The sequence below is a fragment of the Silene latifolia genome, chromosome 2, assembly GCF_048544455.1.
Source record: "Silene latifolia isolate original U9 population chromosome 2, ASM4854445v1, whole genome shotgun sequence".
In the NCBI taxonomy this organism is placed as follows: domain Eukaryota; kingdom Viridiplantae; phylum Streptophyta; class Magnoliopsida; order Caryophyllales; family Caryophyllaceae; genus Silene; species Silene latifolia.
Genome location: NC_133527.1, coordinates 186940366 through 186956051, shown reverse-complemented (window position 1 = coordinate 186956051; position 15686 = coordinate 186940366). Strand labels below are relative to the sequence as shown.

Sequence of the window (15686 nt, the reverse complement as noted above, 5' to 3'; positions counted from 1 at the left end):
CCACATCCCCCCCTCCCACCTCGCTTTAATAACATCTCTAATTGGGTTGATTCTTCGGGCTTGAACAACGCTTGCCAGCTCTACCAGAATTCAACTACAACTAATAAAATAACCGGAAAAAATCGACCCGGTAATGAATTGAGGAGTCAGACCAGGCAAAACCTATCTCAAACTGAAATGACCATACCTGATAGTGACCCCGATTCAATAATATACCCGTTTATAACCCGACAATAATCTAACCCAACAAATCCCGACCCGACAAATCTATCCGAGTGACCCAAAAACGACTTAACCCGAACCCTAGCAATGAATTGACCCGACTAAGCCAGCCTATAAGTAACCCAAACCCGACCCGTATGCAATCACGACCCAATATGACCGAATTCAATCCGATTGAACCAGATAAAACCGACCGAACTAACCCAATTACCACCTCTACTTCGTATATACGCTAATATAGCAACTAAGAAATGAATTAAACTCCAATCTATTTTAATATTGTTAATAAGGACAAAAAATAGTCAATAGGCTCCATAGCCTCCAACTCCAATGCATATTTGTGTTGCATTATTCTCCTAGGCTCCTAGTCCCCTACTAGGCTACTATCTAATCACTTCCGGCATAATTGCATAATCCGTGAACGTGAATGGGTAAGCCGTAAGCGTAAACACAAGGGCACAATCGTCAAACAAAAAACCAATCCCCGTGGCCCACCATATTTTATCCGTGGATATATAACTTCCCCAAATCAATAAAACTCCATAACAAATCAAACACTCAGAAACAAAGATTACAAAAAGATGAGTAGAATTACTACTTCAATCTAAAACCCTAATTTCATAAATTCTTTCAATTTCCCCAAATTGTTTTGTGCTTCTCATTCATATAAACCCTAATTTCAACCTACGCGTTTCAATTTCCCCAATTTGATCTCTCAATCCAGTACCGAACTATCCTAATTCGTTGTAGAATTGTTTTAATTGGGGAAAAAATAATGGAGGTAAATAATCAGAATATACCTAGAACTGTTGAAGAAGTTTTTAATGATTTTAAGGGACGACGTTCTGGTTTGATCAAAGCTCTCACTTCTGGTATTTTGTTTTTGTTTTTCCTTTGTTTAATTGAATAATTGTTGAGTTCGTTGTTTAGTTTCTGCGTTTTTTAATCGTTTTGATTATAATTGTTTTCGTTGTTTTTGTTTTGCAGACGTTGAGAAATTTTATCAGCAATGTGATCCTGGTGAGCATGTGGAATTTGCTTCGTATTGTTTTTTTTGTTATGCTTGATAATTTTCGTGTCGGTTTTTCGAGTTGATTTTTCAATTTACTAGGTTGCTGCAGTTAGTTTTGAGTACTGGGAATTGGAAAGCAATTTGTGGATAATTTTGGCATTTCGTTATTGGTTGTCACTTTCAGTTTTTTGTTTTGTACGTTATTGAGGTAGTTTTGATGTTGACGGATTTTGACATGGGTCATGCGTAACTTAACGACTTTACCGGCTAAGTTAACATATGTATGCAAGTGTTATGTTGTCAGTCTGTGTTGCTGGACTGTTTCGATGTGTAACTGTAGTGTATTACACTATGTCAAGAAATCGTCTCAACCAAACCAAAAGCTTAAGCTGATGGTTGTAGTCCCAAGATTGATTTTATACTCTAACACGGGTGCTTAATATTCCACTTTAGAAATTGGGGGCGGTGAGATTTGAACCCGTGACCTTTTAGTCACATGGCTCTGATACCATGTCAAGAAACCATCTCAACCAAAACCAAAAGCTTAAGCTGATGGTTGGAGTACCAAGATCGATTTTATACTCTAACACACTATTATGGATTAGTTATTCGTAGTGCTTAAACTCATCTTGCTTGCTCTTGGAGGGGTTGGGGGAATCCGTGATTCCATGATTACTTACTAGGAATTCCTGTGCTACTTGTAAATTATACATCATATCAATGTGGCCAGAGTGGCTGATTTTTCTGCATAGATTAGTGACTTAATGTTGAGAATAGTGAGGGTTTCTCTTATGACGGATCTTGAAAAGCTGAAGTGCTATAAGTTTATCATTAAATTTGTTTCAATGCATATTCGTGCAGTAGAAGTATCATGGTCACCTGTATTTGACTACTTGGGATACTTCTGTGTTTTATATTATAAGCCATCACGTAAAAATATAAAATTATAGGTCAGTTGTATGACCTGTATCTCACCTCAAGCTGAGGGCTAGTTAGACCCTATGATAACTGTGATAAACTTCTAAAAGTTTTGCTAATTACCAGACTCGTTCATAGTGCTCCGGTTGAAAACAGTCTTTATTGAACAAATGTTTTATCCTTGTCACACACCCTTTGTTTCTGATTAATATTCTTATATCAATATCCAAAGCGTTTTTCAGGTATGACTTTTTAATCAGTTCCTCCTTTAATATCACCCATACCCCTTCCCTTTGATACTTTTCTGTAAGACCCATAAGGCCGCCTTTATGTGTTGGTCTAGTTACTCTAGTAATCAAACCTATACTTTAGGGTTTTATGAAACTTTGATGTTTTTTGGACATGATTACAGTATCTACTTGTGTTCACTTAAGAAATTAATTCATTGACTTGCAGAGAAGGAGAATTTGTGTCTCTATGGACTTCCAAATGAGACCTGGGAAGTTAATCTTCCTGTCGAAGAAGTTCCTCCTGAGCTTCCTGAGCCTGCATTGGGAATTAACTTTGCTAGGGATGGTATGCAGGAGAAGGATTGGCTATCGCTAGTTGCTGTTCACAGCGATTCGTGGCTACTTTCTGTAGCATTTTATTTTGGTGCTCGCTTTGGTTTCCATAAGAATGACAGGTATATTTTTTACGTGTTCAGCTATGTAAACTGTTCACTGATGCAACTTTAGAGTGCTATGAAACTTGTTATAGGCCTGTGCAAGCACTGCTTAGTTCTATAATTTACTCATACATTTTGTGTTGTTTTTTCGAGGCACGTGTTATTTGCAATCATTTAGGTTTGTAGTGAACCTGTAAAAACCCAATCCGCTCCTACCCGCCATGGTACTAAATTGCGGTTTGAGAATTGATTTTGGAATTGGTGTCACATCACGGTCTCAGTCATGCTGCTATAAAGCGGTCGATACTACCCAAAACATGGCCGTGGTAACCTTCACAACCTTGAAAACATCAGCTGCAAATCTTGGAGGGTGGTCTTTCAGTTTGGAAATGTTTCAGATTATACGCTTTTTAAGCCAATTTGAGGTTTTGGAGCTACATATACCGCCATCAAGTGTCATCAGGAATAAATCCTTCTTGAAAAATTATTAGTTTTAAATGTATGATTATATTTGTAATACAAATGCATTACTTTAGTCAATAAGGCAGGTTTTTCATCCATTTTTATAAAATCACATGGATCTATATAGTCTACCTTCTGTTTGTTGTTAGTCTTAGGTTAGTAATTGTAGGATAGAGTAAGCTCTTTGATTTTAGTATACAATGGTTCATTGTTTGGGTAAATCTACAGATTATAAACGATTTTTGCTTTTTACTCTGCTGATACTTGAGGTGTAAATTAGCCAGTATCTGCTTCACCAGTGTTACACGGTTCGGAGTTCGGACCCCCGATTCTCGAACCAGATTCGTCGGACCCGAATCGGGGTCGTTCGCGAACTAGGTCGCCGGAATTCGCGAACTAGACCGGTCAGATCAACGAACTCTAGTAGAGAGAGCATGGCTGGCCGGAGAAGGTGCTAGCATGGCTTGCCGGAGAAGTGCTAGTATGGTAGTGGTGAAGGAATAAAGAAGGAGACGAAGGGGAAAGGAGGCGCAAAAGAGTGTAGTGGAGTTAAGAAATAATGGATAGGTAGGGTTTTAATTCAAATGACAACTTTGTCCTTTATTAAAATGTGGGGCTGACCACTTAAGTTACTTTTTGTAAGGACTTATTGGTACTTTGCAAAAACTTGGGAATACACGTATTAAATTAAATATGCTGACAGTGTTACTTTATTTGACTTTTCTGTTTTCTTATTAGTGGTAATTGGCAAAGTACACAACTTCCAATAAAGACTCTTCCTATTTTCATGTGTTTTATTTAATTTCCCGACTTAAATTATAGATTGTTTATTTACACCTCGAACCCAGTTCACTATGTATAGCGAATTACGAACTACGAACTCGAATCCGAACCGAATCGAACCCCGAACCATGTAACCTTGTGCTTCACTCAATGTAAAAGTTTTCAGTGCTCTGGCGCAGTGAATTCCTTCAATCAAAATCTATTATTTTGAGTTTAGATGATATAAAACGAGATGTTCCAGGTCTTTCTTTGGGCTAGTTCTTTTAACATGGTTTTCGTATGGAGTTTAACTTTGGTTTGGGAAGTTATGTGGAGTCGTGCGAAGTACAATATTTGTGGTGCAAGATGCAGCATGGTTCACCTAGAAAGCATGCTGTTCTCTGTTAAGAATCTTCAGCAGTGCAAATAGCACTATCAAGGACTTAACAACTGATGGTATTTGGCATTTTTCCCGAAGTTCAGATTTGAAGCAGGATAAGCCCTATTTGTTTTGGTAATGGTTCATATCTAAGTGTTCCTCGGATACAAGCTCTGGTTGGAGATGCGGATTATTATTTGGTATTAGGAGTGTGGTGGTTTGTTTATATTCTAAAGTTAGGTCACAATAATATTTGTTCTAATCTTGAAGGGTTAGATAAGAAAAATTAACTAGGATGGAGTTGGTTCATGCATTTGTTGCAGTTCTTTTGAGGCCATATCCCAATAATCTTGGATCTTATCACCAATTTACGTTCTGAGTTAAGCATGGATTGTTCAGTCGAGATGAGCTTAAGCTGTGTTTGCTTTTCCTGTATATTCAAGGATGTTTCTCATTCTCCTGTTACTTAGATCACCTGAAGAGTGACCATCAGGTTGTGGCTTTGTGCAGAGACTTAGAAGCTGCACATTGAACAGTGGATCCAGAGTTACCTCTAGACAGTAGACACATACATATACTATATATTTGCCAGTCATGTTTTGTGGATCCTTAGTTTCCATTTCCAACAAAGCCAGAGACTTATAATTCTTTGGTTTTGGATTATGATGAATTAAAGCAAGGTGGCTCAAAAAAGTGCATGCAAAATGGCTCAAAAAAGGGCCTGTAAGCATTTAAATGGATTTAACGACTTCCCTTTTAAGGCATTTTTATACTTTACTGTCTTATTACGAGATGTTCTTCCAAAGTCTCTTGGCCTTCTGTGAGACTAGTCTGCCTTAAGTAGCCTTGTTGGTTTTCTGATATCATAATGTTGCTTTTCCCATCTCATCACAAAATTGTCTCCATCTTCTGGCGCTACAAAAAACAAAAGCAAAAACAAAGCAGAAAATAGAGAAGAATCCCAGATCGCATTCTAGGCAGTATGTTTATACTGGATTTCTCTGCTATTAGGGTGTCTTCATCGCATATGATTTTTCTGTGCCTATTTTGTGAATTGTGATTACTAATTTACTATGCCAATGTTGCTCCTGAAGAAGCTAACTTATCTATCTTTTGTTTTGCTGCTTGTCATTGCTAACTTTCTTTTTTTTTCCTGAAATTTGTTCAGGAAAAAGCTATTTCAAATGATAAATGATTTGCCAACAGTCTTTGAAGTTCTGTCCGGAAATGTTAAGCAACCCAAGGACCATTCTGGTCCTCATAACAGCAGCAGTAAAAAATCAAAGGTATCCTTTATCTCATAGTAGCTGAAAATTCTTCTACTTTTGCTTTTCTTATATCTCACCATTTTTAAGTTGGAAACTAGAAACGTCTCATTGTTGCTTACAAATAGGTGCAAGGATGTGTACCTTCGACCCTCTCTATCCTGCCATTTGTGGGAGCTCTTGAAACCCGTATCTGAACAAAATAACCCAACCTAATATGACCCAAATCTCTAATCTGGAGTCTGGACTCACCGTAGCCTTTAATGGCCCCTAACAGACCCATACCCCGTAATGACTCGTCGATAACACATCCAAACAGAAATGACGCGATCCTTCCCGAGTCTAGATGTTATATTCAAAATGTCACGAGCCTAATGAGCTGTTTGCTGAGTCTAACTGAGGCAATGTTCTTATATGACCTGTCTTCTCTTCCTTCCCATGTTCACAGTCACGACACCCGGAGAATCACACTAAAGCAGTGAGGATGCCTATACTACCAAAGGAAGAAGGAAGCGGGGAAGAAGATGAGGAAGATGACGAACAAGCAGGAACCCTTTGTGGAGCGTGCGGGGACAATTACGCTGCTGATGAGTTTTGGATCTGCTGTGACATTTGCGAGAAATGGTTCCATGGTAAATGTGTTAAAATCACTCCTGCTAAAGCCGAGCACATCAAGCAGTACAAATGCCCAGGCTGCAGTACCAAAAGAGCTCGTGTTTGAAAGGCTTATGTGTTGACTAAAACAAGGTCAAGTATAAACTTCTATTTGCATTCCCGGTTAAAAAACAGAAAGTTCAGGTTCGATTCGTTTGGACTCATGAAATTAGAATGTGTTTGGAGGATATATAATCAAGAATATCCTGTGTTAGTTATACTAATTCTTCAAATTTGTAGGAGCGGGTTTTGAGGCAAAGTTTACCTGCAGTAAACGCGCATTATGTTATTTTCACCAATTTTTTTTTTTGCTATACTCCCCTATTTTTATTAAAAACGCAATAGGTCCAGTAGTTTTTTGTTCGGTCTTTTAGTTATTACTGCAGATCTAGTACTAGCAACGACCGATGACTTACGACCCACTGTATCCATCCCTTGAAGCGACATAAGAGCCCAGAGGTGCCCATTTCAGACCTTACCGCTCGGTCCTAGCTAGAGTGGACAGAAACATGACCAAGCCGTAAAACGGAAGTAAACTGTTCAAAATCTGGCCATATATCTGCGGGTATGGCGAAAAAAACTACCGCAACTTAACTATGGGCCTATTGGCAACGAACACTAGCCAAAGCTTAAACTGACGGTAAATGTGATGGATGTTACTCGGTTTGTTCCACCCATATTGGAATCGAGCTGAAACTCGATGTAAAGGGACCTGGAAGTTCAAAATGATCGGACTTGATTTGGATCCGATAGTAAATGTGATGGATGTTACTCGGTTTGTTCCACCCATATTGGAATTGAGCTGAAACTCGATATAAAGAGACCCGAAAGTTCAAAATGATCGGACTTGATTCGGATCCGATGATGACTTGAGAAGTTAATTTGACGAGTGGCCTTCTTAAGAGCAGTAAGGCTTCTCTAGTCTTCTGGAAAAAAAAATCTGAGTAGTTAACCAGGCTTTGTCAAATGGTAAGAGGGGCCAATCCATGGGTGCATCTGTAGACTAACCTCAACAACATTTTTTTGTATTTTGAATAATTTAAAAATAGAAAAAGGATGAATTTAATATTAATATTTTTATGTATGATATCAGAAAGTTAACTGTGTACTTGCTAATTATCCATCAACTTTAATTTGTCAAGGAGTACGTATGTGCCGTGTGCACATGATGCATGCGTACATACTCTGAAAAACATCATCTTAAGAGGGTAAGGAGAACGATTTTTTTTTTTACTGTTGTAATTTAAATTTGAATTTCTTTGGTCATCGATATGGTATGATGAGTTACCGGTACTGCTTGTCACATTTGTAGAAGAAATACATAGAACATTCCGGTCTTCTTTTTTCATATTTTTTTTTTTTGGTGCGCAAGAGTGGAAAGCCCCGAATGAAAAGTCTATAGTAACTAGCAATTAAACGGGGGAACGCAACACCCAATAAATCTTCTCTAAGAGAGACCAACGGTTGTTTATAAGCTTCACACAAGTTGACTTTCATTTTTTTTTGACAAACAGTTGACTTTGATGGGTATAGCTAGGATCCGAATGATTTATTAATGAGTATTAATTTTAGGCTGATTTTTCTATTGTTTAACATGACATAATAATTAAGTGGAGCCATACTTAGCTTATACGAGTATGTGTTTGAACTCAAAAAAAAAAAAAAAAAAGATTAATACTTTTCTGAAACTTTCTAATGCTTGTACAACAAATTTATTCGTTAAAAACTACCGATTCCGATTCCGATTCCTGATAGGCTAATACTAAAACAAATTTTGAATTTACCTACAAATTGAGTAAAAATATCACTACCTGTCTTATATTTCCCACAATGAGAAAGAAGATAATATGTGCACCTTCGAGATGGAAAATAATGTACAAAAGTACAAACATTGCACACAACATTACGATTTTTATATTATCGTTTTTGTATTTTTATACTCCGTAGTCTTTATTTAAATTGTGGTTAAATTGTTAAAGGTATAACTTTGATCACTAATTTCTCCGAAATTACGGAGCGACATATGTTAGATTTGGTCTAGATTATTTTATCTAGAATAATTAATTTTTGTGTAACTAGTTGTAACTTCACAAATAGGATTATACATCCAGTTGTACCATAAGCATGGTACATCCAAGTATAAGAATTCGAGCTTACTTGTAATTTTTCCTGAGCTAATTTAAATTTCATGTTTTTAATGTGTAAATGAATGAACTCAATACTTTCTAATAAAGCTCATATTCTTTAATATAAAGCTCGGATACTTTGACACAAAGCTCAGGTTCTACACCGTACAACATATACATCTGGTTGTATAGTCCATGAATTGTTGTAACTTGCAAGCCATTATTTTATGTAACGTAGTGAAAAATTATAGCCTAAAATATGGTATGACTGCCAATGTATATGAGCTAATACAATTGAAATGAGATTTTACATGATTACGTCAAAATTTTTAAGTCATTTTAAGAAAATACTGTAATTCATAAGACTCTGATATATCCAATCAAATTGGTCAAATGAAGCACTATATTAGTAAAGCACTATACTCTATAGTCATGTTCTTTTATATTTAAAGTTTCTCCCTTTAAATTTAGTTTAAATCTTACTAAAATTAAGTTAAATTGAGTTTTTGTTTTATAAATTCAGTTTAAATTCTTTTAGCTATAATCATATAAGATAAGTTTAATTTAGATTTTATAAATTCAGTTCAGTTCTTATCTTACAAATTTAATTCAATTAAGAATTAAAGTCACTCTCAAATTTTCGATTAATATTTAACTTCACGACTTCAAATTATGGTTGTGTAACTAATCTCACATTTTCTACTGTACAACATAAATAGTTCTCTATTAAGGCCTTGTTTTTTTGTACTTAATTTTGTCGAGTTGAACTGAACTGAACCAAATTTATAAGAGCTGAACTTTTCTGAACTGAACTTGGAGTAGTTGTACTAAACTTATAGAAGCTGAACAAAATTGAACTGAACTTATAAAAGCCGAACTTTTAGAAATATGGGTATAAATTGAATAAAACTGTTCTAAATAAATTTATAGGAGCTGAACTGAATTTATAAAAACTGAATTAAACTAAACTGATTTTAACTAATAAGCGCGGAACTGAACTTAAAAGTCAAGATAGTGACTTTAAGTTAAAAAAAACTCGGCCTAATTGAGTTGCCTAAAAAATTCACAAATTAAACTAGTACAAGTTGAAATATTGAGTAATAAATTTCTACCCTTTTTACTCTTAATCAAATGCCTTGCCGAATAAGGAATGAATATAATAGGTATACCAAAAGTGCACCAGACCATTCTAGAATTGGATGACAATACATTTACCAAAACCAGTAATACTTACATCAGAGTTGGTATGATTTTGCATACTTGGATGTTTACCCTAACTTCACTTCTTTTTTTAACTCTTTATATCACATTTTTAGTAACCCTTTTTAACATGCATCTACTAGTAGGACTATACCTTAACTCATACTCCTATTTTTAGTAGTATCGGCTTCAATCTACCCTTTGACATCGGTTAACATAGAAGTTTACATAATAATCATTTTCATAAGACTTAGTAATTAGCCATTTTATCGCTATGTCGCTTTTTTAGTGAACTACGGAGTATTTTATTATTCGTACCATGTAACCATTTTTAACATTTTTCTTAAAAAACGCCGATTTTTTTAATATTCAGTAATCTTTTTAATTAAATACTTTCATTTGTAGAATGTTTTACAGTAATTACGTATAAGTCTATTAATTTTACATGAAAATTGCTATAATTCTAGTGCAAATCTCCTATCTACTAAGAGAACAAGGATTCTAGAAATTTCTCTCCAAAAATGCATCTACTCAAATATGGAAATAAATGTTTATTTTGTTAATCTACCTTTCATTAAAAAATAAGTCTTTTCATCAAACTATAATCATTTTAATAAACTCTCAATTATAATCTTTTAATTAAAGTAGAAGTAGAATAAAATTATAAAAATTAGTGAATAATAAATTACAAAATGCTAAATATTTCATTTATAAACTATCAGAGAGAATAACTTGACGCATTCTTATTATGTAAAAAACAAAATTATAAAATGTTGTTACTAATTTCGCGATAAAAAAAATTCATTATAATAATTTGAGAATATTTATAAAATAAAATCATTAATTTTGAGGTATAAAAAATATTTTCACTAAAATACATATTTCACGACATTTTCTCTTGATTAGTTTCGAGATCAATTTTTTCTCAAATTGAAATATAATGAGATGAGTTGTGAAAATTTTTATGGTACCAATTGAAAATTTATAAATTATACATTAAAATGTTAAACCTCTATATATACCGCGCATGCATTGTGCGGGATCTAAACAAGTAGAATCATTAACTAATTAAGAATGTTAATAAATATGCATGCAAATTTAGATCATACGTCTCATGCATTTTTGTTTTCCATCTTCTCTTCCACTAATTCTATCTTACGACATATGATCCATCATCGAACAACAAAAATCACTGTAATTCATATTTGATAATTTGTGATAAGGATAAAATAATGAGACATGAGATATCAAGATGCATCATGCATGTCATGAATCATGATGCACACAATGGAACAAATGGTCTTATTTTAAATTCCCAAAGATAAAATCTTGTATTTTTCCAAAAATAAAATCGAAGGTAAAAATCATCTTATCGGCCCTCTACATACTAATATAACTCAAGAACATCCCTATTGAATGGAACATCTTCATGACTTCATTCATCATGCACTCAACAACAACAACAACAACAAAAAAAACAAAAAAAAAACTTTATAGTAAAAATCTATATTCTTTAAAATAAAACTCGAAAATTTTATCATAAAAAAAAAAAAAAACAATCAGATATACTACCTCTAATATATAATCTACGAACTGTAACAACAACAACAACTACAACAACAAACTCTTAACCTTAAATTGAAAAGAGTTTATGATTAACACAAGAACCTAATAAATTGACTGCATTATATATCTAGCAATTGACTATATTTCCCTCAAGGATTATAACACTTGAATTTTACTAAATTCACTACATTTAATTTTTTCTTCCCTTTTCATCTCTACACAATGCATACATATAGACCCACACCCATGTGATTAAATTTCTCATCTTCTAATTCATAATGAGAGGAGTTAACTATATTCATCTATAAATTCAATAATTCCGATAATCTATTCTAAATATTACTCCCATGTCCCAATCATTTATCTAGCTTTAATTAAAATTAAATACCTATCACAAATAATATACGGAGTAAAAGGTAAACATATAATTGAGACAGAGGGGACAATTATCCACAGACCATAATATCGCAAACAAAAAATTTAATTCATGTTAATCATTTGAAGATACTCACTTTTTCATATTGTGAATCATTAAACCCTAGCATAATGCAAACATATACGATATATCAACTTAAATTAGAATTCAAATTGCGTTACATATATATAATAATTCCATGCATTGAACTCTAATATCAAGTACTAGTAAACTACAACATAAATCTATAGTTTCTCATAGACTAGGTAGCTAATAAACATAATATAATCGTCGTAATATACCCATCTACTACAGGTGGGTAGCAATTCGACTTTTCAAAAGACCATCGTAATTGAAACTTAAATCTAATCGAATTAATAATATGTGTTTTCTTTACCTATATGAGCATAAAATATAAAATGTAAATTAAAGCAAGGGCTGCTGAATGAAGCAAAAAGTTACTTGAAGAGGTTACTGAAATGATCTCTATTAGGCTCCGGGAAGGGATTCCATTCCCACAACGCGGTTCCACCACCACCACCACCACCGGCCGTTGTTGTAACTGGAGGCGGCAACCCGATAGAGCCTCCAACAATAGGTGGTGGATTGTTAACAAGGATAGGTTGTTGTGAGAAAATGTAGTTTGGAAACAAAAGGGAATTATTATTAGTAGTCGTAGTAGTTGTAGTACTAGTACTATTATTCGGGTTGCTAGTAAGTGATCCGAATTGGAGTTGTTGTCGATTTTCGTGTTGTTGGAAATGATGGCTGAGATAAGCTTGTTGATATTCTACTAATCTTTGTATCTCCTCCAAACTTGGCTGATGTTGATTTTGATGAACTTGGTTGATAGTATTAGTAGTAGAAGCATTACCTAAGAAGATGGAAGACGGGATTAAATTACTCGTTCGCCCCTCTAAAATTGATGCTCTATCATCACCACCTTGATGGTGGTGATGATTTAGCATATGCATCATCTGATCAACCTCTGTGATCGGTTGTTGTGGTTGTGGTTGTTGTTGTGGTGGTGGTTGTGATACTGGTAATGGACTCACCACAGTGTAAGAACTGTGGTGAGACAACCCAAGCGCGGTCCCAACATCCGTGCTACTACTAGCATCCGTCTCATTCACCTTCTCCAATTGTTGTTCTAAGGCCGCTTGCTGGTGGTGGTGATGTAAAGACGATGACTGAGCCCTAAAGGCGGTATTGTGGTGGGTGTTCTTCCTCTCTGATGACGAGGATGTTGCTCGTGAAGACGATGACAATCTAGATGCCATCCCTCGTGGTGCTGACGGGTGGTCTTCCACCCCGGCCCTCTTGTACACCCTACACAATGATATCTCCGCCTATACACACACAAAATAAATCACAAATTCTATTGTAATACCGTTTTAAAACAAGTTACTCCTACACAATGATATCTCCACCTATACACACGTACACACAATAATACAAATCACAAATTCTATTGTAATACCGTTTTAATACAGGTTACTCTTACACGATGATATCTCTACCTATACACACAGAATAATAAAAATTACAAATTCTTGTATAATACCGTTTTAAAACAAGTTACTCGTACTAGTAAGTCGTAATAAGTGTAGGCTTGTTATATATAGTCATAAAGATATGCAGTTTTACATAAAAATTAATGACTTTACCAAATATATGACAATGTGAAAACACTGAGATGTGTAATAATGATAGCAAAGATAGCAGAAGGATAGAATTTAAGCATACATTCATGTCTTTCATAACATATGCGTGACTTCAATTAAAACACTGTCCTACTAAATTACCCTACTTATTTATTACACTTGTTACACTACTTGGAAACTGTGCTCCTTCTCTTTTGCTACCTCCCTTTTTCATGCTCCATTTTTTTTAACTCCAAGTAAATTAGGGTTTCATGGTTATAAAATCATGTCATTCTTCAATAGTGCATAATTGTTATGAGTAGCAGATGTCAACTAGCTTAATTGGTAAAGTCATGAAAGATGGTGCTCATAACCTGAGCTCAATTTACGTCTATATCAAAATCGCCCTGGCTCCCTTTAGATAAACTTTTTAGGGATTCGTGATTTTTTTAATGTCATTGTACTTTTTAATCTAATTAGACACATCTTTTTTTTACAATTAATAAGATTGTCGTTTAATCAGAAGTACGAGCTTATAGAAAAGATCATGTTCAACCTTGATTTTTAGGGTATAGTACTCACACTAATCATTACAATTCTATTTATCGACATATATATGTCGATCCAAGGACCTACGAGTCCTCCCATACTCGTCTTACCCCAAATTTGGATAACAAATTTTAATCGTCTCTCAAACGATATGTCATGATTCGAGTTCAGCCCAAGCCCTTCGAAATCCATTAAAACCTAAATGTTTTATACGAATATATAGATTAAAAACTTAAGTACCTTTTGGTAACGTTCGGTTTCATGTTGAGGAAGACGATATTCGTTCATAATCCAGCTTGTACGGATACCCTTAGGGGCTTTACCGGAATAAAACACTAGTGTTTTCTTAAGCCCAATGGGCCGGAGAGTCTCTCCTCGGATCATCCGGTCCGCTCCGGTTGCCTTCCAATAACCGGATGTCGTGACTCGGTTTGGCCGATCGCCATTTCGGTATTTCCTGTCCCTTGGCACATAGAAATACCATTCTTTCTCCCCTATTGCTGCCATGGCTGCACAAATAATTAATAAATGATGATATTTAATAATCATTGTACTAATTATTAATACTAGAAAATAAACATGTGAATCATTGATTAGGTTATGTTGTATTAAATAAGAATAATTTTAATTTTCATAAATGTGTATCTAGTTTCAATCAAGTTGTACTAAATTATTGGGGATGAATAGATATGATGATAAGGTTAAGGTATGTATAATAAATAAATAAATAAACATGAAATAGACGGTTTTACAATAATATACAGTAAGATTAATGTAAAACCGTCTTACAGAAGTATTTGTAATAAAGATATATACCAGGAAGCTCCCAAGGGTCATAGCGATAAAGATCGAGAAAAGTGATGAGTTCAACATTAAATCGCTTGCCTTCCACCTTACGACGAAGGTAGAACTCAATTAGTTCTTCCTCAGTAGGGTGGAAGCGAAAGCCGGGCATGACCATGTCATGTCCGTGCTCATCTTCTTCTTGATGACCCTCTTCTTCTTCTTGTTGTTGCTTGTACTTATTACTATTAGTATTTGTGTTTGTGTTCGTGTCTGTGTTTGTGTTCGAGTTGGCATTAATATCAACGTTATTAAGATTCATGGTTGTGGCAATTGCCATAAAATGAAGGCAAATGAATTGAAATAATGCAAAAGGGGAAAAAAAAATCTAGCCACTAGCTATGTGTGTGTTTTTTTTTTTTTTTAATATTTTGTTGATGAACTCAATATAATGGAAGAAAGGAAAAGTGGCATTTATACTAAGAGTTATTGTGAAATGTGGGGTAAAATCCGTACGATGGCTGGATGGCATATGCAAAGCAAGTAAAAAAGTCAAAAAATAAAACAAAAACCTTTTTTTTTCTTCTAAATTCTTGGTTAAACCTGATTACTGCATCATCGTATACCCTCCCAATAAAACAGAATTTCAACAAAATAAAAGTGAAGGCATCTTATTGGCATTGTCAATATTAGAGGTGGCAATAGGGTCAGTCCAATCAGGTTTGGGTCGGGTCAACCTACCCTTTCGAGTCGAGTGTGGTTCGGGTCGGTTTGTTATCAGGTCGAATCATTTCGGGTCAATTGATGTATCGGGTCGGGCCGGATCATTATTGGGTACAGTTACTTTATCGCATTAATTCAATTTTTTACCATTAAATTTAGATTTTGAAGTATCATTATTTGGTTTAATTACTCCATTATTACGTTAAACGCGTCAATCTAAACACTCAATCACTTTCATTTTGATCAATATTAAACTTAATAATTGTCACAATTTAATTGGGCCAATCTCGGGTCGGGCCAATATAGGCTCTGGTCCGGTCGGGTTTGGGTCATGTCATTT

At 34.8% G+C, this 15686-nt stretch overlaps 2 protein-coding genes across 2 annotated transcripts; one reads left to right on the top strand and one right to left on the bottom strand.

Moving 5' to 3' along the window:
- Positions 1–593: 593 nt before the first annotated feature.
- LOC141643812 (PHD finger protein ALFIN-LIKE 7-like) lies at positions 594–6649 on the top strand. The gene is made up of 5 exons (XM_074453127.1): positions 594–1094; positions 1210–1242; positions 2609–2837; positions 5591–5708; positions 6136–6649. The coding sequence occupies exons 1-5, from the start codon at positions 998–1000 to the stop codon at positions 6406–6408; spliced, it is 750 nt and encodes a 249-aa protein (XP_074309228.1). The 5' UTR covers positions 594–997; the 3' UTR covers positions 6409–6649.
- Positions 6650–11792: 5143 nt separating this feature from the next.
- LOC141643827 (uncharacterized) lies at positions 11793–15073 on the bottom strand. The gene is made up of 3 exons (XM_074453147.1): positions 14657–15073; positions 14081–14349; positions 11793–12997 (listed from the first exon to the last, which is right to left on the bottom strand). The coding sequence occupies exons 1-3, from the start codon at positions 14961–14963 to the stop codon at positions 12107–12109; spliced, it is 1467 nt and encodes a 488-aa protein (XP_074309248.1). The 5' UTR covers positions 14964–15073; the 3' UTR covers positions 11793–12106.
- Positions 15074–15686: the final 613 nt, after the last annotated feature.

Bases quoted from the DNA above. Each gene is read 5' to 3' on its own strand.
- LOC141643827 (XM_074453147.1), bottom strand. From the start codon at position 14,963: ATGGCAATTGCCACAACCATGAATCTTAATAACGTTGATATTAATGCC. The intron at 14,350-14,656 runs GTATATATCTTT...TTATTTGTGCAG, and splicing joins TGACCCTTGGGAGCTTCCTG to CCATGGCAGCAATAGGGGAG. The intron at 12,998-14,080 runs GTACTTAAGTTT...GTGTGTGTATAG, and splicing joins AAACCGAACGTTACCAAAAG to GCGGAGATATCATTGTGTAG.
- LOC141643812 (XM_074453127.1), top strand. From the start codon at position 998: ATGGAGGTAAATAATCAGAATATACCTAGAACTGTTGAAGAAGTTTTT. The intron at 2,838-5,590 runs GTATATTTTTTA...AAATTTGTTCAG, and splicing joins GGTTTCCATAAGAATGACAG to GAAAAAGCTATTTCAAATGA. The intron at 5,709-6,135 runs GTATCCTTTATC...CCATGTTCACAG, and splicing joins GCAGCAGTAAAAAATCAAAG to TCACGACACCCGGAGAATCA.